Genomic DNA, 22,448 nt, shown 5'->3' with positions numbered 1-22,448 from the left:
ATCAATGCATAGCACAAGGTAAAATATTACTGAAACGCGTATTGTTTCTACAGCAGTGTTTGTCACTAGTCACATGATACATAATATTGAGTGACGAAGTATATAAGTTTGTTTCATTCAAAATGTGTTTTAAAAAAAATAGATAATAGGATGGATAGTAATGTATTAATGAATACAAATTTCGAACAATGTTTTAACAAATGCGTGTAATTAAAGTTAAGATATTTCATTGTTTTATTTCATGAAGGAGTTCATAAGTAGTGAAATGATTTCCAGGAACAAAAAGACTTTACCGCTGCGAAAAAAATAGCTTAAATTAAGATAGCTATGAGGTGTACTAAAAGAACATTGATTACATTTCTGAGCTAAAACCCCGAAAGGTATCGAACAATGATTTTAAAAATTTCGAAATGTAAATGGATACAATAATATTAATGAAATAATAAATTATTGAAATTATATGTAATGTTAAAATATGACGACATAATGATGTGATATAATAAAAATGTTTTCATGTTATAAACAAAACAATCAAATATACCTAGGTGCAAAATAGATACAACGTATACATACAGGGAAAATGTAAAAATAATTAGTTTTATCTTGATAACGTTGTGTCCTTGGGTTATTGAAAGTTATTAGCCAATTTAATGTATTTATATGTAGAGACCAGCCTTGTAAGATGTTCACACTATATTAAAATTAAATCTATCACCCTGTTTGGAGGCAGGTTTGAAGTCCAACGCTGGTGATTTAATCATTACTTCACCACCTAGTGGTAGTATTATTGTTTTACCTGTCAAAAACATCACGAAAAAAACTTCAATGAAAGACACACACATAAAAACAAAATCAAACCTTCGAGGTGTTACAAAAAATGCGTGAGCTATACCTTGTAGATAAAACGCATTTTAATTGTGAAAATAATGTATTTAGATAAAAAATAGTTATAGGCAATATCACAATATCACAACCTTGCCTTGACCTTATCGTTCCCGCATAAATTATTTGAAGCCGGGAATGAACATTTTGTTGAAAGACTATGTTAGACACCATCGCTTAAATGATGTTGTCACTAGATATCTATGTTTTCAATTTTCACAATCAGTGAATAGCATAATCACATATTTATTTATAATTTTCCTGTTTTATTCAGAACATAAAACTCAATAAAATAGAAATGAAACGTGGATTGACAATGACAGCAAGGAATTAAAAGTGTAAAACTTCATCCTATCTTAAAGGAAGTTCATGTATTTAAATAATTTTTTGTATAATATCAATTCTATACATAATTCTCTATGACAAGCAAAGCATGTAATACTATGTATTTAAACATCATCATAATATTATGCATGGTTGAAAAGCTAGTTTCTTATTTCCACACTGTATACAGTTACTAATAATTACTTGAATGCTCATGGATTAATATGTCGCTACAATAAACGGATTTATATGTAACTTTTACTCACTAAATGCCATCACAATGCACATGATATGACTCTTATTGAAGTTGTAACATATCATTTATAAACTTTATTTGTTTTACAACAATTGCGAAACAAGTTATGTCAACTTATACTAATCACTCTTGTTGGCCCGGATGTAAGCGCGCGAGGGGTCTTATTGTGGGAGGAAACCGGAGTACCCGCGGAAAACCCACGTGGTCATATCATTTAAAAATGATCATTCGACCAATGTTAAAAGTGATTCCAAACACGTGACACTTCAGATGTAACATATTCTACATACACAAAATGACGTACACCGAAGGCTCTTTACACTGTAAGTGTATTTATCAATAGTCAGATCACGAATAAATAAGCACATGATAAACTGAATAAAAAAGGCTCACGAAAAGTCCCCATTTACCTTCACGAAACATGTTGTTAGCATCTCTTTAGAATTGTTGCCATTTTGTCAACTGTTGTTGTATTCAGGTCACATTCATACAACCCGCCGTCGCTACTGAAAGCCATGTCCAAGATAGCACCGAGTTTTCTGAATTCCTTCCCAGTAACACGGTGACTTGTAGGTGTTAAAGATGACAGATTCTCCTTATTTGTATGGTGGAGCACCAGGACTGTGACGTCACTGTTAGCTGAGGAATTTATAGCAAATTCTTCATTAAGTATATACTAATATATACTCTATGAGAAGAATTGTAAAATAAATGACGTTACAGACAATGCATGAGCACCCCTATCTATCTATCTATCTATCTATCTATCTATCTATCTATCTATCTATCTATCTATCTATCTATTTATCTATCTATCGATGATAATATTGTCTTCAACTAGAACCGCAACATATTGTTTGCTTAGATCTTCATAATATCTTAAATGACTTTGAAATGTGTATTTATTGTAACAGTTATTGCCAAATACAATTTACAGGTATCTATAATTTTGCTCATTCCTTATGTTGTGTAGATTGTTAAACCGGAAAAAATCTATTTTCTTTTATATCATTGTTCTTCTTGTATCTCTGTCTTACTTTCTGTGTGACCAGATAATCTTATTTTACGATGACGGGTACACAAAAGTATTTCGGTATGATTCAACTTACATTCGATTCCCACCAGCGCATCTTGTATGTTTGTTCCAACCCTTGATATGTTCAAGCATAAAACCACCAGGGGACCTTTCGGAGTTTCTGATGCTTTACTGCAAACTTTAAATGCCAGGGTGAATTTTGTCGAGTCAATTATCTGTTCTAAACGTTTTGTGAGTTCCCTCGTCACCATGTCCACCAGTGTCTTTCCAATAGAATTACCGTATCGTATTCCTAACACTGTAAAGAGAAGCATTTGAGGAAAGAAGAACGAATCATCCACGCCAACATTTCATCAGGTAACGAGATATAGCATAACTTCGTCATAATCATATTTTCAATGTGAATTTACATTGCCTTTATGGACAAAGTCAATGTTTTATCTAACAGACAAGTTTTCGTCCCAATTTGAAAATTATAATCAATTTAAAATACTGACAATACCTTGAATACATAAACAAGCAATGAACAAGTGGAAATTGGTAATTAACGACGCAAAACACTAGAATAAAGCAATGTTTGTGAAGTGTGTAAACCTGCGCGGTGTTCATGATTTTAATTACCTACCTATGGATTTCTTTTTCGGAGTCCGTAATTCTTTGATTTCAATCTTCATTTCTTGGATTTCCTTTTCTTTTTCACCTTAAGACAATGAATATGTACACATGTTATTGCATTGATAACGATGACATTTCATATCAAGATGTAGTAATAGTTGGAATACTTACAAGTGTATATAAATGAATATTCAAATTCATGCAGGGAAAGCGTACGTTTTTACTCTGACGATGCTTCTACAATTAAAAAACAGTAAAGGACTGAAACTGGAACATCCCTTTTCATAGGAAGGTGTAATAAGCAGACCTGTTGCGTTCTCCCTTAACATACCGTGAATTAGTAGACGACAGCTTAAGTTGCAAAAGTGAAGATGCTGTTATGATGCACCTACACGCTAAATCTGTCAATGTCTCAATTTGCATTTAATTAATCAATTGTTCAATAAGGGAAATGAAGTTGTGATATTGGCTAAAGTTATTTTTTGCCCTTTCTCAAAAGCTTTCGACTCCTATATAATTCACCCTGATCATAGGCTTATTGAAATAATCTTGTCTGTGTATGTCTTTATACTGAAACACGTGTCACCCCCTGATTGACCGATATATATATATATATATATATATATATATTAGATAGTGGCATGATTCAGAATATACACATATACATGTACGTGAACTCTAAATTGGATAATAAAAATATCAGATCAGAAGATAGTAATACTTACTATTTTCATGCTTTAAGACTCCAATGTTGGATGAAAGATCAGTTATCTGTTTATTGAGATGACTTTCCTTCTGCTCAAAACATTTTGCATTTGTTTTTATATCTGTTTCAAGTTCCAGAACACGTGTTGTCAAATCGTCTTTTTCGTCCTCCTGTTTCCTCAATTTTAATGTCATTTGTTTCTGTTCTTCCTGAAGTATTTGAAACATTTTTCTCAAATTTTCTCTTTTTTCCTTTTCTTTTTTAAAATCTAATGTGAGTTGGTTCTTTTCTCTCTGAAGTGCCTCAACATTTCTTGTTAAACATTTTGTTTCTTCCTCTTGGTCCCTCAGATACGATGTCAGTGTTTTCTTATCTTCCTCGTATTTCTGAATATTTCTAGCTGCACTTTCTTTTTCATCCTTAAATTTTCTAAGCGTCGAAGTAATTTCTTCTTCAAGGGTATGATTTTTTCCAGTCAAATGTTCATTTTCCATTTCTTGTTTCTTCAATTCTAATGTCAGTTGGTTTTTTTCCTTTGCAAAAATTTCTACACTTCTCTCCAAACTTTCTATGTTTTGTACCTTTTCCTGCAGTTTTGATGACAGCTGTTTTTCGTTTTCCTGAAGTTCTTGGACAGTTTTTCGCAAAGTTTCTCTTCTTATTTCTTCATTCTTTAGATTCTGTCTTAGTTGTTTCTTTTCTCCCTCAAGTGTCCTCTCATTTCTTGTTAAATGTTCTATTTCATCCAGATGTTTCCGTAGATTCGATACAATTTGTGTCTTTTCATTCTCAAGTATCTGATAATTTGAAGTCAAATATTTGTTTTCTTCTTTTTCCTTCTTCAAATCTAATGTCAAATGTTTCTTTTCTTCGTCAAGTTTGTCAACATTTCTTTTCAGTTCTTCTTTATCTTTCGCGTTCTTATTAAGGTCTGATGTCAGCCATGCCCTCTCTTTTTCAAGTGTAATAACATTTTCTATCAAATTATCTTTTTCTTCTTCGAGGTTTTTCAAATTTAACGACAGTTGTTTATTTTCTCCTTGAAGTGTGTTGGCGTTTCTTGTCAAACGATCTTCAGTCTCTTCTTGCTTCCTCAGATTTGATTCGAGTCGTTTCTTTTCGTTCTCAAGTGTTTGAATATTGTCTGTCAAACGTTCTTTTTCAACCTCAAATTCGTCCAGTTTTGATTCGAGTCGTTTCTTTTCGTTCTCAAGTGTTTGAATATTGTCTGTCAAACGTTCTTTTTCAACCTCAAATTCGTCCAGTTTTGATTCGAGTCGTTTCTTTTCGTTCTCAAGTGTTTGAATATTGTCTGTCAAACGTTCTTTTTCAACCTCAAATTCGCCCAGTTTTGATTCGAGTCGTTTCTTTTCGTTCTCAAGTGTTTGAATATTGTCTGTCAAACGTTCTTTTTCAACCTCAAATTCGTCCAGTTTTGATTCGAGTCGTTTCTTTTCGTTCTCAAGTGTTTGAATATTGTCTGTCAAACGTTCTTTTTCAACCTCAAATTCGTCCAGTTTTGATTCGAGTCGTTTCTTTTCGTTCTCAAGTGTTTGAATATTGTCTGTCAAACGTTCTTTTTCAACCTCAAATTCGTCCAGTTTTGATTCGAGTCGTTTCTTTTCGTTCTCAAGTGTTTGAATATTGTCTGTCAAACGTTCTTTTTCAACCTCAAATTCGCCCAGTTTTGATTCGAGTTGTTTCTTTTCGTTCTCAAGTGCCTGAATATTACTGGTCAAGTGTTCGATTTTTTTCTCCTGCTTCCTCAGATTCAGTTTCTTTTCTTCTGTGAAATGAAATGTATAATGTTTTAAAGGATAATATAGTAAATTTGTTTTATAAATATTAAACACGATGACTATGAAACTTGAGAGAATGGAAAGAGCTTAACTCAAATTAAACTTGGCATAATATCGGCCAAAAGGAAAAATAGTTACGACTGCTCCCAGTGTAATAACGGAGAACGAAAACGAGGAAATACAGCTCACCCTAAGTTAAAAGGTATCCTGAGGTTTATACTGAAACCTCAATTTCACCTATCTAACAAAGCGAATTAGCCAAGTACTACTTTTGGACAAGATGTGACCTTATAAGAGGGCATAACCAACGATGCAGTTTACTCATTCATTGAATCATTGATTCCTTGTTCATCTCTACATCTCTCCCCAACTATCACAAAACGCAAGACAGTTCGAAGAATTTCACATCTGAGTGGGATCATTCCGTTTTTTAATATCAGATTTGTCCTCATGTATTGTGTTTTCCAGATGAAAATGACGACGATCTCTGGCATCCTGTCTACCATCGCTTGGATATGCAAATATCCATATATATTTAAGAATAGATCGGGCATTGGAGAAATATATGATAACGATATCATCAGTTTTTTCATTGAAATGTGAGGTGGAGAGTATGATATACTGCAATTATAGTGACAAGTTTTGATTCACTTTTCTACACTTTCAAGTGAGTTTGTCGGTAATGTCATTTTGTAATAATGTTGAGAAATACGATTCCGCCGACACTTGCCAAGGCTCTTCCCCGCCATCTCTGGTGTTGTATCGATTTATTATTAGGAACAAATACCAGATTGCAAATCAGAGATAAATATGCTGAATAAGGAGTATGTACACAAGGAATTTGAATCTATATAACTAATCACACAGAGAAGCATCCTGACCCGATCGACAACTTGACTTGAAAGTGGAACTTTTACGCCACTAATGATTGAAAGGATCTTTCTAATTGTGTAAGAGCATGTGAGGGACCGTTTCGAACAAAATTGCGCATATTTTTTGTTTTTGTTGAATTTCTTAGGCTCGTGTTAAAACTAAAATTTATCATTTAATCCCAAGAATATGTATAAAAACTAGCCATACGATCCCCATTCTAAAATAATTTGAGATAAAGAACGTTTTTTTAATCGTATTATCTACGAACTTCGTCTTGTGTTGAAAACAAAATTCATTATTTAATCACCAGTATATGCATAAAAACACAAGTACTACCCACTAAGCACTAAGTATATAATGACAATGACCCAACCGCATTACCATTCTTAGATCAGTATATCACAAGAATAACCCTACCTCATTACTTTAAGTGCATTCCTATACTGTGAGATTATCCTTGCTCCAATACGTTACGTTTATTCGATAAGTTGACTGTGGTAGATACATTGTAAATAGGAAAAGTGTTCAAATCATATCAAAATGTAATCTGACGAATATTGATGTGTGTGCACTCAAAACTGTCTCAGAGTACAGATTTAAGATTCAATGTAGATTAATCAAGTCAGTCTTAAGTGGATGTACATACTCATTGAGCCAACTACTCTCAAAGTTAAAAAATCTTTTTAATTCCAATGCGTTAACTTGACGAACTCTCTCAATATGATAAAATTAGCGACCCATCACTTTTAATATATCTGTTTTCGTGTGTGTTGAAAATACTTTATCATTTCTTTATAAAAAGCAATTGAGATGCTAAGATAAGGAACAATCTCTGGGTCAACATGGGAAATCTTATTTACAGGAAGTCTAACGTCTTTGAGGGGATGAACGTGTAATTTCGTATGATAATCATGTACAGAAACCTAGATATGAGATGTTATCAAAATGGAAAACAAAAATGAATCAATAGAAGTTTCGTCAATATCTGTCAAAGCAATTCAGAAATATATTAAAACAATGCTTAAGAGATGTTTACTTAACTGGAACACCTAATCTCAGCTTTTACATTTCATACATTTCAACACCAAATTGACGATGATATGGAGACCACTATCTGTCCATTTAGGTGTCTTGGATGTTTTTATATCGATCTGTATGAATATTTAACCAGTGTCTAAGGTGAATTCGACCAAAGGTAAAAGTGCAGCTTGGTATCGCAAGCAGGCTAACATTTTCCCCCTAAATGTTGAAAAATAAAATGCTACGTAAATAGGGTCTGTAGCAAAGAAATAGGAACAGTAAGGAAACCAGAAATTCATTTTTTGTTTTCATTTTTACGATTTTGCTACAATGAATGTAGATGTGTGATAGAACAGAGGATTTGAAATAATTCAGTATCTCATTGCATGTTCGGCTTTTGTCCTAGTGTGGTGATTGATTTATGGATTAATTTTAAAAGCATAAATGAATGGCAATGATGTTACTTAGGCGGCATATACGTTGTATCGGATTGATCGGTGGGACAACAAACATTGTCTTTTAGTAATTGATTAATTAATCTTACCAATATCTTTTAGGAAATCTCTATTTTTGAGTTCCAGCTCATCTAGTTGACTTTCTGCGTCTTTCAGTTCCTTGTGTAACATTTTGCGATCTCCCTTGAGTGTACAAATCTTTTCATTCAGTCTGTCATTTTCTGCTTTCAAACCGCGCACTTCTTCATCCTTTGAACCTGTTAATTAAAACAAATCTGGTAAATAATTTTTAGAATAGTGGATTCCTGCCAAATCTTCGCTTCTGGTTTATCAACGACGTCCGTAAATCATCATTGTAACATTACTATTTCCCCATATAACTGCTCGATCTGCATATTTTTGAAATTGTTTCATCGAAATTGTAATGCTGATCCAAAGTACTCATTTCACATACTACAAGTATCACTTATCTGATTAAATCCTACACAATTTCAACACAATTTTCCAGCTTGTCAGCTTGGCGGTTCTTAGTATTAGATAATAGTTTTTAATATCTTTTTCGTTTTATTTTCAGTTTACTCTATACCATTCTTCTACAAGCAACTATAAGATAGGAAAAATATTGCAAAAATGAACTTTCAGAAAAAAATCTGAAACATAAGTTTGTAAACAGTTCATCTCCTAAGTTACACGTATTGTTTATGATTTTAAGCGATACAACATAAGATTATCTTCCGGTTTTGATCAATTCTAATAGTAGATTTGCATTTCCTCACAATTTATTTTTTCACCATCACAAAACTTATACAGATGAGTAAGACATCATTTAATGAGTTCAGGTACCATCGGCGTGAAGTTCATTTCCCTTCTTCAGTCCGTACAAAACAGACATTCAACTCTGATATCTACATTAATCATTTTAAAAATCCCGCCACTTGAATGCACCCTTTATTGACCTTGCAGTACAGTTGGTGTCACATATTTGCACACATACGTAATAGCTGCTAGCTAGCCTCATGCGTCACCAGGCAACAAAAAAATCAAAGCATCAATCTAATCATTCTAATAAAGATATGTTAACTAAAATAATTAAACATTTTACTTCTACTTTTTATGTAAAGGACATACAATATGTTTTATAATGAACATCTCTATTTTGGAAATCGGAAATAAAACTCACAAATTTGACTCTGTAAGACCGCATTTGTCGATGACAATGCGTCGATTGTTTTTTGTAAACATGTAACCTGTTGTTCAAGTTTCATCCACTTTTCATGAAGTGCTTCTACTTCCATTGATATTGGTCCTTTCTCTGCTTTCAGGGAGGTGATTTCGGCGTCTTTTGCGCCTGTAATAGTAAAAATGAGGGAGTTCGTGTTATAGACGTCATTCATGTTATTTTTGTTTCTTGTTTTCCTCCAATTTAGAGATACCAGTCAGCAATGGAATTGTACATAAGATTAAGATCTAGTAAATATTTTTAGTACTTTTCAAGCAAACATCAAATGCTCTTCAGTTATTAATGAAATGAGGCGTTACAAACGTGTTTTGAAGTGGGCAACTGTAGGAATTCTGCAAACAACTTCTTTGATTTGATAATTTACTTTTTGTATGTCACATCATCAATTATGGAAAAAAAATTATTGCAAAAGTTAAAAGTCTACAAATGATTTTATTTGCATATTCCAATGAAAATCAATTAATCACAATCAATGTCTAAATAATTAAGATAAAACCAATACACAGTTATAAACTTAAGGATATAACTGATAGCTTGAACAAAATCGCATGAAAAGGAAATTGTAGTTGAGGAGGAGGAGGGATGGTTGCTGTGAAGATTCTTGATTAATAATTCTATCGATCAATAGAAAGTGTCATTTCAAGAATTAAAAGCCAGTAGCTTTTTGCTAAGAATCTGACTAAGCATAGTAAAACTTGCTCAAACTGTATTGTTAGGATTAAAATAACGACGATACAAATTACATTGGCTCTGATTTTAATATAAAACAACTTTTAGACAAGCTATCTACACTTGCAAGCAATGTTTCTCAATTTATCAGATTTTTTCATAACGACGTGGAAAATAACGTTTTCTAATGATCGGAAATTCGTTAATTCATTCGAACAACCGAAATAAATGAGAATGCTATATTCGAGCTGTTTGACTATAAAAGATCGAGTAATGTTTTTGTCTCACCTATTAACGGAACTTTGGAAGATAAATAATATGACAAAATATCAGGGCTTATTTATCAGCAATATTGTGCTGATATAGAAGCCTAAAGACATCTGGAAAGTCAGCAAGATCGACAAACTATAATTCATTTTATCGATATAGGATCGATCGATGACTATATAGGTCATTACGGGTATATATGGTTATAATGGCTAGGCTTCCGGTAAAACAAATATAACACTTCATGTTCATTTCAGTATATATTTTTTTTCTTCACAGAACGATGCAAAAATGAAGTAGTACATGCTAAATGTAAATAAAAAAATCTGTCTGATCGTGTAAAATTTAGGGATTGCTGTGAAAAAGTTATCTAATGTTTACAAGTATGATTATTATGTAATGAGTGTCTGTACACTAGAACTGGTCTCCTTTGTATACAAACCACTCTTACGAGTGTACAAAGCTATTTGGTCTGTACTTGTTAGATATTAAAGTGTCTAAGCCATAAAGGTATGGATTTATAAACTCCTCGGCAGAGTTGCACAGCTGTGCTATAGAGTCGCACCTCGTTTGTACGGATGTGCCATTTCAATTTTTTTTGACTGTACACATCGTGCATACATCGTTCAAATATTGTGCGCACATTGTGTTATAGTGTGCGATCCTACAACTGAAACAATATTTGTCAAAATCAATAATTACCGCCTGTCAGTCACCTTTTTATCATCCCCAAAATCAAAGGAGCACAACTAAGGATGCAATGGCTACTTCTCAATTCAATGCACTGGACAAAAAAACTTTGATCATCAAAATCCAAGATGGCCGCCTCTCAGTCATTTCTTTTTTTCCGATCATTCCTAAAATTGGTAATGGAATTCAATGCACTGAGGAAACTATATATATATATAATATATATATAATTTGAGAACCATGACTATCAAAAACCAAGGTGGCCATCTCTCAGCCAGTTTGTTTTTTCTCAGTCCTAAAACATACTATGCACAACTAGAGAAACCACCATATGAAGCTTCAGAATGATTCAATTAGGACTTCTCTAGAAATGACGTTAATGATTATGGCTGTGAAAAAACAAGATGGCCAACTGTCAGTCGTATTATTTTTTTCTGATGTTCGACCAGTTACTGGATTGACACGTGACAGTTTGGATGCGGTTACTCGAGTCTACAACTCGGATGTAATAATAAGGTCACATGTGTACGACTGAATCTTGGCTGGTCCATGTGTTGCAAGACTATCGCAAACGTCTCAATACATGAAAGATGTTAATGGTGTTCCGAGGCAGTCTTATAGATAAGCGTCTGGCAACAGCATTTCGGGCATCAACAACTGAAATAATTTAACCTTCTGGTTGCAGACATTTCACTTGGTTTACGTAAAGCTGACCTACATGTTGATAAAGTTAACGAGAATGTACATATATGTAAATAAAAAAGCAAAATAAACGCCCTTACTTGTGCTTTCACCTCTTCAAGGGCTATTCAGGCTTATTTTTAAAAGAAAGTTACGCATGAAGAAGTCATAATTGACGTACATAATCTTCCGCAAAACACAAGTTTACAAAGTGACGCATTATTATTGTGGCCTGTTTGGAGTTGGATAGTGTTTTAAAATCTTTTCTACAATTGTCATAAATTAATCAGACTTCTTTTATATTGTTTTTAACTAATTTACATTTTGATGTTAGCTCTGAAGAAAAATACGATATAATCCACGGGCTTAAAAAGTGTTAAATGGCAAAGTGAATACAATATATCCAATTAAGATTAATTGCTGAAAAAATATGAATCAGGCCAATTGATTTTTACACTCGTGGTTATGCCATAACATATGCATCAAAAGTTCGATACATCTATAATTCATTGGACTCTTATAAGATATTTAATTAATTGAAATCGTGTATTCAATACGACTTCGCCATGAAAGCAACATTAAATCTACCTGAAGACGCATCGTTTGGATAGGAAAATTCCCGGATCCCTGTAGGTGAGTTTAAATTGGAATCAGATGACACTGATGTTTTACTATCGCCATTTATCCATGACGTTACAATAGTGTTATTAAGCGCACGTCTTATATTGTGCAACAGGTGATTAAATAATACACCTTGGTAAAAAAAAATCACCCAAACGAATTATCGGTCTAGTCAAGTTGTCGATTCCCTGACAGTCATACAGCCTTTTTGTTTCTATATAACACTTTTTTTCACTTACGAAGGCATTGATCAAGATCACTATTAGTCTTTGTTAGCTCCCTCTTTTCGTCTTGTAGTGCCTGATTAGCATCTTTCATTCTTTCCAGCTCCTGTGTCAGTTGATGTTCCTGATTTGCAACTTAAAAATACAAATACATTAAGGTTGATCAAATTGATGCTTTAATAAAAGAACACAGTTTACAGACAATATCGTTAAAGCATGAAAGGTGAACTACAGTTTAATCAATTACAGCAAAATTTGTTGTATTTCCTGTACCTTAGTCGAGCCCAAAGTACATATATAAACCACATAAAGTATAGGACAAATAAAACGTGTTTGCTAGTGTTTATGGATAAAAAAAACCCAAATAAATTCAGTGTTGTAGCGAAAAAGGCATAACTTTATGCAATTCCAACAGAAGGTCTTTACAATCTTGGCCACCACTGGTATGATCTGTATTGATTTTACTTTTACATGTCATTATCAAAATTGTAGTTATAATGAATTAATCATTTACATGACAATTGGTATCATATATAGAAAAAACAATTTAATCCGATAATGCACTCTGCAAACCAATTTAGGGCTGTTCTCCAGCATGTTGTCGGGTCAGAAATTTGGAAAGGATAAATCAGGATTCCTTGGTCATTGTAAACATTGTTATCGTGCTATATTACAATTTTTTTATCATTTTTTTTATTATTTTAAAACCTTATGCAAAATAAACTATATACATCATATATATGTAGACTGCTTTATCATTATTTCCCTCTCAATCCCTTAAACCTTTATCTTATTAAGCAGAAAATACAAAAGACTAAATTTGTAAGAGCTTTAACTAGAATATTATTATAACATCTCCGCTAAGACAACTCCACAACTTGCATAACACAGAAAACTCATGTTTTGCATTATAAAAGCAGCTGAAGTTACAATAATGTCCTGCGAGAAATATGCTTAACAACGACAGGTCGATGTAAGTCCCCAATTGGCATGAATGACTGCCTGTAACGACATTTTGCAAATTCTAAACACATTTATATTAGTTTGAAAGAGGTGCCCAAAAATTGAAACATTTTAACATTAACCTATATTGTCCGTACCAGGTTTTTCATTTGACCTTTTTCATTCAACAGCAATAAGGTTGTAAATACAATTCTACTTACGCAATGATTGTTGCATATTGTCTAATTTCTTAACAGTCTCTTGGAAATTCTCGTGATTGAATATCGAAGATGTTTGTTGAATCACTGACGTAGAAATGTAATCATTTGTTTCTATAAAACAACATCAAACTACATTACTTTGTGTTAAGAAATGTTGATGCAAGATGAATTAATGTTACTCATTAATGAGATTCCATTTCGTCTGTAAATAAACCGAATTACCATCGACCATTTACATTCTCATTGACTATAAGACAAATTGGACTACCATGTGACTAAAACAAATTAGGTGGCATTTGCGTATGAAATCATTAGCCGAATGTCACCAGAAAAAAGGTATGTCATGCTTTCAAAACACCAAGATTATCCCTGTACCTAAGGCATCGATGAAAGTAAGTTCCATAGCCTACCCTTTGCGATTCCTCCTTTCTCTTGCATTTCTTGCGATTTTTGTAACGCCTGCTCTTTCATTGCTAACTTTTCTTCGAGGGAGTAGATTTTTCCATCTTTAGAATAACAATATTGCCACTGACAGTAATATTCAACTTTTCAATAAAGTACGTTTAAAAAGCATTCGCTCTCTTTTTTCCGAATTTGGAGATTTAGACACAAGCAATATCATAATTCCTTACATTCAATGAGATATAAAAATAGTGCAATATCACCAAGATACGTAATCGCCAATGCAGTTGCAGTCAATAATTGGGTTTGCAAACACATAAAAACCACGTCTAGAAGAACGCCTCCTGCAATGTTCATGGGAGGTAACACTCAAAAGGAGGACACTACTCACTTCGGAGTTCACAAATTGATCAAGCGTCTCGACGCCGTGGAATTGGTTGATGATAGACCAAGATCCGGATGTCTGTGTATAACGTCGCGACGTCATGATCGGTTCATTAGGCTTGCCCACTTGCGCGACAGGAGAATAACGACAGCCTAAACGGCACGAAATGCCATTGGTAATGGAAACTGTTGAATAAACCTAAACACTGTGAGAAACAGACTGCTAGAGGAAATAAGAAAGTCGTATGCAATGTTTGGCGGCACATATGCCAAGACGTTTTCTTATGAGACGTCGGAGATCTATGATCTTAACGGATGAATCTCAATTCACGTTATTTTGATCAGATGCCGTCAATAGTGAACAGACATCAAGGAGAGCGCCTTGCAGACGCTTGCGTTTTAAGTACGAAAGATGTGGAGGTGGATTGGTAATGATTTGGAGAAGAATTTCCAATTGTTTGAAGGCTCTTTAGCGATCCTTGACGGGAATTTAACGGCTGTGCGCTATTGAGATGAGATCCTAAGCCATCATGTTGTGCCTGTCATTTTACCTTTCAGTATGAAAACGCTAGGTCACACGTTGTAAGAATCTGTAAGGACTTTCTTTCAACCAAGAATATCGTCCCTGTTGACTGGCTTCCACAAAACACCGGCGTGTCCACAATCGAACACTTTTCTAATACATTAGACAGAAGAATTCGGATTCGAACAAACATCTCAAATAACCTCCGCCAATTTGCCAATTCACTTACCGAGGAATGGTATGATATTCCTATACGAACATTCAATGTCATTATGAACTCCATTCAACGCAGAATTGGAGACGCTGTAGCTGTTCGCAGAAGGCGCGATATTATGGATCGGTCTGGCAACTGCTGTTATTTTCACTTTGTAAATTTGGATACCCAAATCCATGCATCATTTTTTAAAAAACGAAAAAAATGTGAAGACGAATTCGGCGTTAACTTTTGCTTTTCATATTTTGGAATATTGCTCAAAAATATTATTTTATCAAAATGCTGAAAAAGTTGAAGTTGCTTTTTTCAATCTTAGTATATATTGGAATCATTAGAATAGGTAATTCAATGTATTTCAATGCAGGATCAACTCACTAGAAATACAAAATTGTGCCACAAATCGACTATTGTATTTTTTCTTCAAAATTGAAGAGTTTGATAAAAAAAAAAAAAAAAACGTAAGGTTTGGTGTCAGTCACTACCCTACACATACCGAACATAACCAGCAGCAAAAATTAAAAATAACGTCTGTCGGCTCGGTGTTCCGATAATTGTTAAATATAATCGTTATAAATCCCAGAAATACTTATCATTAGTTGTGGTAACAATGATATGGGGGAGTTCTTCTAGTTTATATAAGTTTTTAAGGAGTTCCGAGCCTTTACATACCTCACAATCTGAGGTTAAGGTTGAGATTTAACAAACTTTGCCTCAGCTGAAGAACATGTAATTCATTATAAAGCTTTCTTAATAACCACTCCTTAAAGAGACAGCACAGTAAAACCATTATGTTTTGTTAAGTTGTTCGTTTCTCTGTTATTCCGATATTCACAGTCGTTTTTCAATGTCCAGTTTGACCACTTCTTTGATAACGTAGCGTGATAGTTTTTGAAAAAGAGGTAAGTTCATTTGAAAACACGAACACATGATGGTAGAAATGACAGCGACAGTAGTGACTTAATAATTAAATCACGTTTTTAAGCACCGCACTTTGTTGAATTTACATGAATATGTCAAATACTTGATACAATCAATAATGATAACAGATAATGAAATTTGATTACTGACACTCATATTGTAAATAATGTCAAATTATGTTCGGTAAAAATGAACTTGTGATCTTAAATGGTTTGAAGAAGCGTGAACCTTACTATGTTAATTATTTGTAGCCCTACTTTATGTTATAAAATAACACTCATCAGATACGTCACAAGAATGAACAAAGTAGTCGGTAAAAGACCATAAGCAGGGTGTTTGTTTTGTGTATATTTGGAAAGACATCGTTACTTCTTTCATATGAGTTCAACTAGTTTGAAAACTGAAAGACATAAAGAGTTTAGAATTAAAACACTCGTAATCTCGATAAGAATGGAGAAAAAGACGACATAAACATAACACGAAGTTATAAAAAGATTTGTATCTAATGAATACATTTCGTGTCCTGTTTAACCAGGTTTCAGGAATGTACTTACCCTTTTCTTCCAGTTTTATTTTCATTTTTTCATTTTCTGTCTGATGGCGTTTTCGTTCTGTTTGGAGAGTTTCTAGTTCTTTTTTGAAGGTTTCAATTTTTGTTTTCAGCTGCCTAATTTCTCTGTCTCTCTCCTCTGTATTTAAAATAACAAATATCTTAAAGATTGAATATAACTTTATATGTTTTACTCATTTGGGTGATGTCATGACGTCATACTATTATTTCTTAAACTTAATGTCCATCGCGTGTACTTATTTGTTCTTGTATCTTGGATCAATGGTGATATGGCTATGGTTTCTACAATGGGCAACACAACATTGATATGCCATCCCTACACTTCTCGTATAACTACTACGACTTTATTGTCTTATTGAAAGAAATTGGTCGAACCAGAGATTTGGTGGCGTCGGTGTGGGAAAACAATGGACACGATTCTTTGTGAAACTTTATCGGGGATATATAACATTGGTATTGAGATTTTGGATCCTAGGATTAATGCATAAGGGTTTTATCAATTTAATAACCAAATATTATTGAAGACTTATCACAACGTTGCTAAGAAGGTTCATATTAAACAGTAGTGAGATAGAATAATACATGAAAGAGGAGATAACCAATATGCTGACAACACGTAAGCATAGCCATGTTAATTATTTTCAGAAAACTAATTTCTATAAATGATTAATTAGAAGACACATTTAAAACAAGGATGTTACAGAAGAAACATAGGATACTGAGATTTACTTTCATGGAACTGAAATGATCACGTGTAAATATAAATATATATATATCAGTTATTCATTCCTTTAATTTCTATCTCTAGGAATCGAATACAAAATAGTAGAGGTAGTAGTAAACTGATATAAAGAATATGACATAAGATCTATGTATTTATGTGACAACATTAAAATCATAAATTTCAAACACGATTTAACATACACCATACACATTATAAATTTCAATTAACGGATTCTTGTAAAACCTGAGAGGTAGCACCAATAACCATAAACGCTCCATAAAAATGTATTCACACGACAGGCCATACATGAGATTTTGTTTCTTTACGTACCGATTTGATTTTCCAATTCTTGAGTTTCTTCAGGAAGCTTTTTGAAGCTTTGTTCTAATTCTTCTGTCACTTCATCCACACCTGGAGAAGTCATTGTAATCCAATTTAGTAAAATTGCGAATGATTTTGACTTTTTTGTAAACAAATTTTGTTTAACATAGAAGGCCGTGTATTGTTGTGTTTTTCAACATTTAATGAAATTTCTGATTGATGTTGCATTATGTGTTGTAAAGAAAGTATTATAACCAACGTACATGAACATATCAACAATGTTTAGAATTTGTTTTAATCCTGACATTTCATCATCTTCAATAATGCAGTTTTACGCATTAGGGGTTAGTTATCATTTTAAGAACAGTCTATGTCTGATTAAGTGTAAATGCGTTTACATTGACGGTTTCAAAACATTTTTTGATATAGTATGATGAAAAATTGCGGTCCTCTCTTTCAAATTCGTAAAAAAGAGAAAATAAACTCCAGGAAAATGCTGATATGTGAACATTATCATAATGCAAATTCAAATAAAACTAACACAAACTATGCAAATAAAAGAGATTTCTGAAAAAGGACCAGGAAAATAAGGCGTTCAAGAAGAGTAAGCATCTTCTGTTTCATCGACGACACCATCATGTTAACTCAAGTAATTAATGAACCAACAAGAATTCTAAAAAGCATCGGTTATGAGATGTACTTTTGTGTCTTTTGTACAATCCTTTGAGCATACCTTTTTCCAAATCTCCTTTGAAACTGACTTGTTGTTCCGATGCTGTTGCCTCATTTCCGTATGGAGCTCTGCCTTTTCCAATTTCAAACCAACCATATGCATCCGTACGTTTGTCTGTTTTGCATTCTGAATTTCCATACTCTGACAGCCCAGGTTTGTTTGCATTGACCTTGCATTTAGGACACATTTCAAACCATATTTGCTTGCTTTCCCTTTCCAAATTCTTTGACACTGCATCGAACCTTTCCATAATTACATTCAAGTCATGAAGCACGGTTTCAGCGGCTTTAAGTTTAACCTGTAAATTGAAATATGATAAACAATACTGGAAATTACAGTCAATGAGTGTTCTAGAGTATGCTGTTTTATGTAATTACTTCAATAATAATAATTTAGCGTTTGTTTCTTAATCAACGTTTATAGCAACCCTTTTGCATTCAAAACATACATGTTTTAGTAGTAAGGTTGTGTTTAGTCGTATTGATGACATTGCCTTTTATGAAGTTTCAAATGTTCGGGAAGCAAAACTGCTAACTGATCTACAAAGAAGAATTGGCCTCTCTGGGTCATTAGACTTTATAAATCAGGGTAGGAGATGTTTGATCAAATGCTTATTGTTTGCTGTGTACAGTAGCTTAACACTTCACAACCGCCATAAGGAATTTTAGTGTGGAATGTCCTCATGGAGCATTATTGCAAGTTCAGAGTTCCGGTAAATGGCCCTCAAGGTGTAGCGACAGGCATCAACAACAATACTCGCGTCATTGTGGGTCGGCAAGAAATTTGAATAAAGACCAATCTTTAGTTTCAAACTCCTGTATTCAGAATCATCAACATAAGGTACTCTAACAATTAACTTGACATCGTTAAATTGAACTACCCGAACTTCCTTTTCAATCCTTTTGAAGCAGCCGACCAACCTGATTTAATTACATGGAGAGGAAAATAATGAACAAGCGATAAGTTAATAATGACCGTGTTTGATATAGATAGGGATACTTTAAAGAATCCGACAGTGTTGTAACATGGAGTGACTGTATATCAAACAACATCTCTTGAGTTAAGGGATAAAAACCTAAACAATGTCACACGGACAAACAGTAGCCACGGATCAGGGCAATTCATTTATCAAAAGATAACGGGCTAAATGGGCACCCGAGCCAAGTACAGTGTACACATAATCAACGTGTATAAAAGTGATCAAATTATAATATAAAAGAAAGAATATACAGAACAAAATACTACACAATGTTTATTTACACCTAATATATCAATCAAAATAAAACTCAATAGCAAAAAGAGACTACATGATTTTCAATTGCATAATGAAATTAACATAAAAGTATATTCGACAACCCGCATTTGCTGCATAAAAGAGGAAATTAATATGTTTTGTACTTTGAAAATAATCAGAATAACCAAAATTACAGAAACACATTATTAATGTTTTTAGGTATTTTAAAATTTGTTGCGTGCATAACTCAAAACAATAACATTTTTAAAAAACGTGCAATTACTCCACTTATAAACAGCCTATCTTATGGCGCTAGACCGCTGATTGACAACATCGCGGTCCTGTGGTATATTTTATGCTCCGTCTTTTTGGCTGTATTAAAAATATAATGTTGTTTTTGTCGTAAATATGTTTGTACATCATGTCTGCCATCTTTGATAAAATGTCATTACCAGATATATTCTTTCTTTGTCTACTGATATATAATATACTAAAAATATAGCTCAAGTCGTGACTCGATTATCGGGATGGAAATTGTAACATATATAAACATTCTATCTTGATCGAAACATAATGATACACGCGGAAGAATTGTCCATACGTTTTCTATGTTTTGTAAAAAATGGCAGTTTTACTGTTGAATTTCGGATATGTTTACTATTTTAAATTGTCCTTTTCAAATCTAACATAAGAAGAGCTTCCTTTTACAAAGAGCCTGGTGGAATGTTTCCTAATATTAAGACAAAAGGCTGTTTTAAAGTCTGAATAACGTAACACATTACACATTTAAAATGATAATCAACGTTTCCGTAATCTATTGATATAACATAAGTGTTGACTTTTCTCAGAAAACGTGCCGTATACGAAATTATATGCCAAGAAAGCACTAATTATAGACAGAACGATTTCCAGACCTAAATAAGTTTCCGTGTTTTTATTGTAAATTCATCCACTGGATGTAAACCGGTGAGTTGCCCCGTTTTACTATGAAATTACATCAAATTACATTGTGCAATCCATGATGCTTCATTACCTAATCGCATTCGTAGAATTGATTCAGCAATATCACTCATTTTAGTAGGTGATATCAGAAATCAGAACGAGTAAGTGGATACCTCTGATTCGAAGAGACAATAACGCGTACCCTTGCGAGACTTTTTTCTTTGAATTAGGTTAAAGGTCAAAATGGAGGTCACATACAATCACTTACTTTTAATATGGTGCCCTTGGACACTCGAAAGTGTATGTGCCAGTCACAGCTATGTCCCGAGAGCACAAGGTTTTGTACCTGTATGTCGTACGGTATGATGTTTGATTGGATGAAAACGTAATTGGAAATTTTCGTCCTATTCCCAGCAAATATCGATCAGACTCATATTAGCCAGTCCTGGTAATTCTGTATTCATTCAATTATTTTTAAACGTTCTTCACAAGTAACTGTACCATATGTCGCGGATAATTGCATTAATGTATTGTGTGTTTATGTCGGTATACTATGTCCATGATTTATGTGCTGTCGGTTTCTTCTATTTAAGAACCCTATATCTATTCTGGTGGTTAAGTCATAATCCAAGTCAACACAACAGTCCACAGTTTATATATAACACTGCCTTACCTATGTAATTTTTTCTGTAAATATGAAATTTCAGTGTAGCGGATAGAACCCGAATAGGATTATGTACAGCAGGACGGAGGGACACATACATTATATCAAACCCATAGCCTCTAACTGCCCCATCCCCTCCTCCACCCATCCCCCACCTTCATTTTCCGGTCGGGGACTAATTAACGGTGTCATTTATACGCACCTCATCATCAGCATTAAGCTTTTTCAGATACAGAGACAGACGATTCAGTTTCCCTTTAGCGTCCTTCGTAAGTTCCTGCAAATATAAACATAGCAAATGTCAATCATACATAATAGATTGTACAAAAGACACACAAGTGAATAGCACCTTTTGATAACAATTTAGATACAGCAGAACTAAATAACGGTTACGTTTCATCATTAAAAGAATATAATAGTTAATGATCAAATATCACCACACTACCCTATGGTTCATTCGTTTATACAATACATTCATTATATGATAAGCATGTTAAAACAAGTCGACTTTGATTCAAACACAAGTGTTGCACATATAAAACCGTGTCCAGAACAAAATGTATGGACTTGGCTTGATTTGACTGTATATATCAAACAAAAATAGAAACATGCGAAGGTAAGAAGAGAAGGACCGGAAAGGTGGAGTTGCTAAACATACGGCTCCAATACATTATTGTTATTTTTTACTGTAAGAATCTTAAAGTCATTTCAAGGGTCCCAAGGACTTTACATATTTAAGAATTTACATATGCTTCGGTGTTAACGCTCTGGGGTATATAATTAAAACTGTTGCATTCAATTTGGACATTACGATCTATAACAAAAGTTTAGGGTCTCATACAGCACTTAATGAAAAATAGGGGAGGTACTTGAGCTCAAAGTTTTTCCAGTGGGCCATTTTGAAACTATGAATTTTGCAGTGAAAATTCTGAAAATTCTTATTTTTTCATTTATTTATTATATGAACTTGGATTTTGAACAAAGACTCCAATCAGACTTACCAAATTTATATCAACATTATCTATGAATAATTGCCTGCCAGGAAATATATCTGCTTTGGAACTTTTTTACTGGCCAATTAATGGCGGACAATCTTTATTCTAGGGCTCAATCTTCTATACACATGGGACATTTCAAAAGTCTGTTTTTCAACTGGTTGGTTGTTCCCTAATATGTTCATTACACAACTAAGAAAATATTGACTCTCAAAAGAATCTTATTTCAAACTCAAATACGTTGAAACCAGGGGGAAAGGGAACAAAAGATTAATTCACAGTTGTTCCGAAAGAATAAGTTT

The 22,448-nt window shown here is 33.5% G+C and overlaps 1 protein-coding gene across 1 annotated transcript; it reads right to left on the bottom strand.

Annotated features, from left to right (window-relative positions):
* Window positions 1-1,857: 1,857 nt before the first annotated feature.
* On the bottom strand, window positions 1,858-22,049 carry LOC132560924 (myosin-2 heavy chain-like). Its single transcript, XM_060225629.1, has 18 exons — window positions 21,993-22,049; window positions 21,354-21,428; window positions 18,312-18,609; window positions 17,588-17,668; window positions 16,517-16,651; window positions 13,932-14,027; window positions 13,522-13,632; window positions 12,374-12,493; window positions 11,615-11,637; window positions 11,246-11,324; window positions 9,147-9,314; window positions 8,056-8,223; window positions 4,455-5,605; window positions 4,071-4,400; window positions 3,839-4,028; window positions 3,124-3,198; window positions 2,572-2,796; window positions 1,858-2,101 (listed from the first exon to the last, which is right to left on the bottom strand). The coding sequence occupies exons 1-18, from the start codon at window positions 22,047-22,049 to the stop codon at window positions 1,890-1,892; spliced, it is 3,594 nt and encodes a 1,197-aa protein (XP_060081612.1). The 3' UTR covers window positions 1,858-1,889.
* Window positions 22,050-22,448: the final 399 nt, after the last annotated feature.

The sequence above is a fragment of the Ylistrum balloti genome, unplaced genomic scaffold, assembly GCF_031769215.1.
Source record: "Ylistrum balloti isolate Yb309-2 unplaced genomic scaffold, AGI_CSIRO_Ybal_v1 Utg371130, whole genome shotgun sequence".
Lineage (NCBI taxonomy): Eukaryota > Metazoa > Mollusca > Bivalvia > Pectinida > Pectinidae > Ylistrum > Ylistrum balloti.
This window is presented reverse-complemented; position numbering and strand designations above follow the sequence as displayed.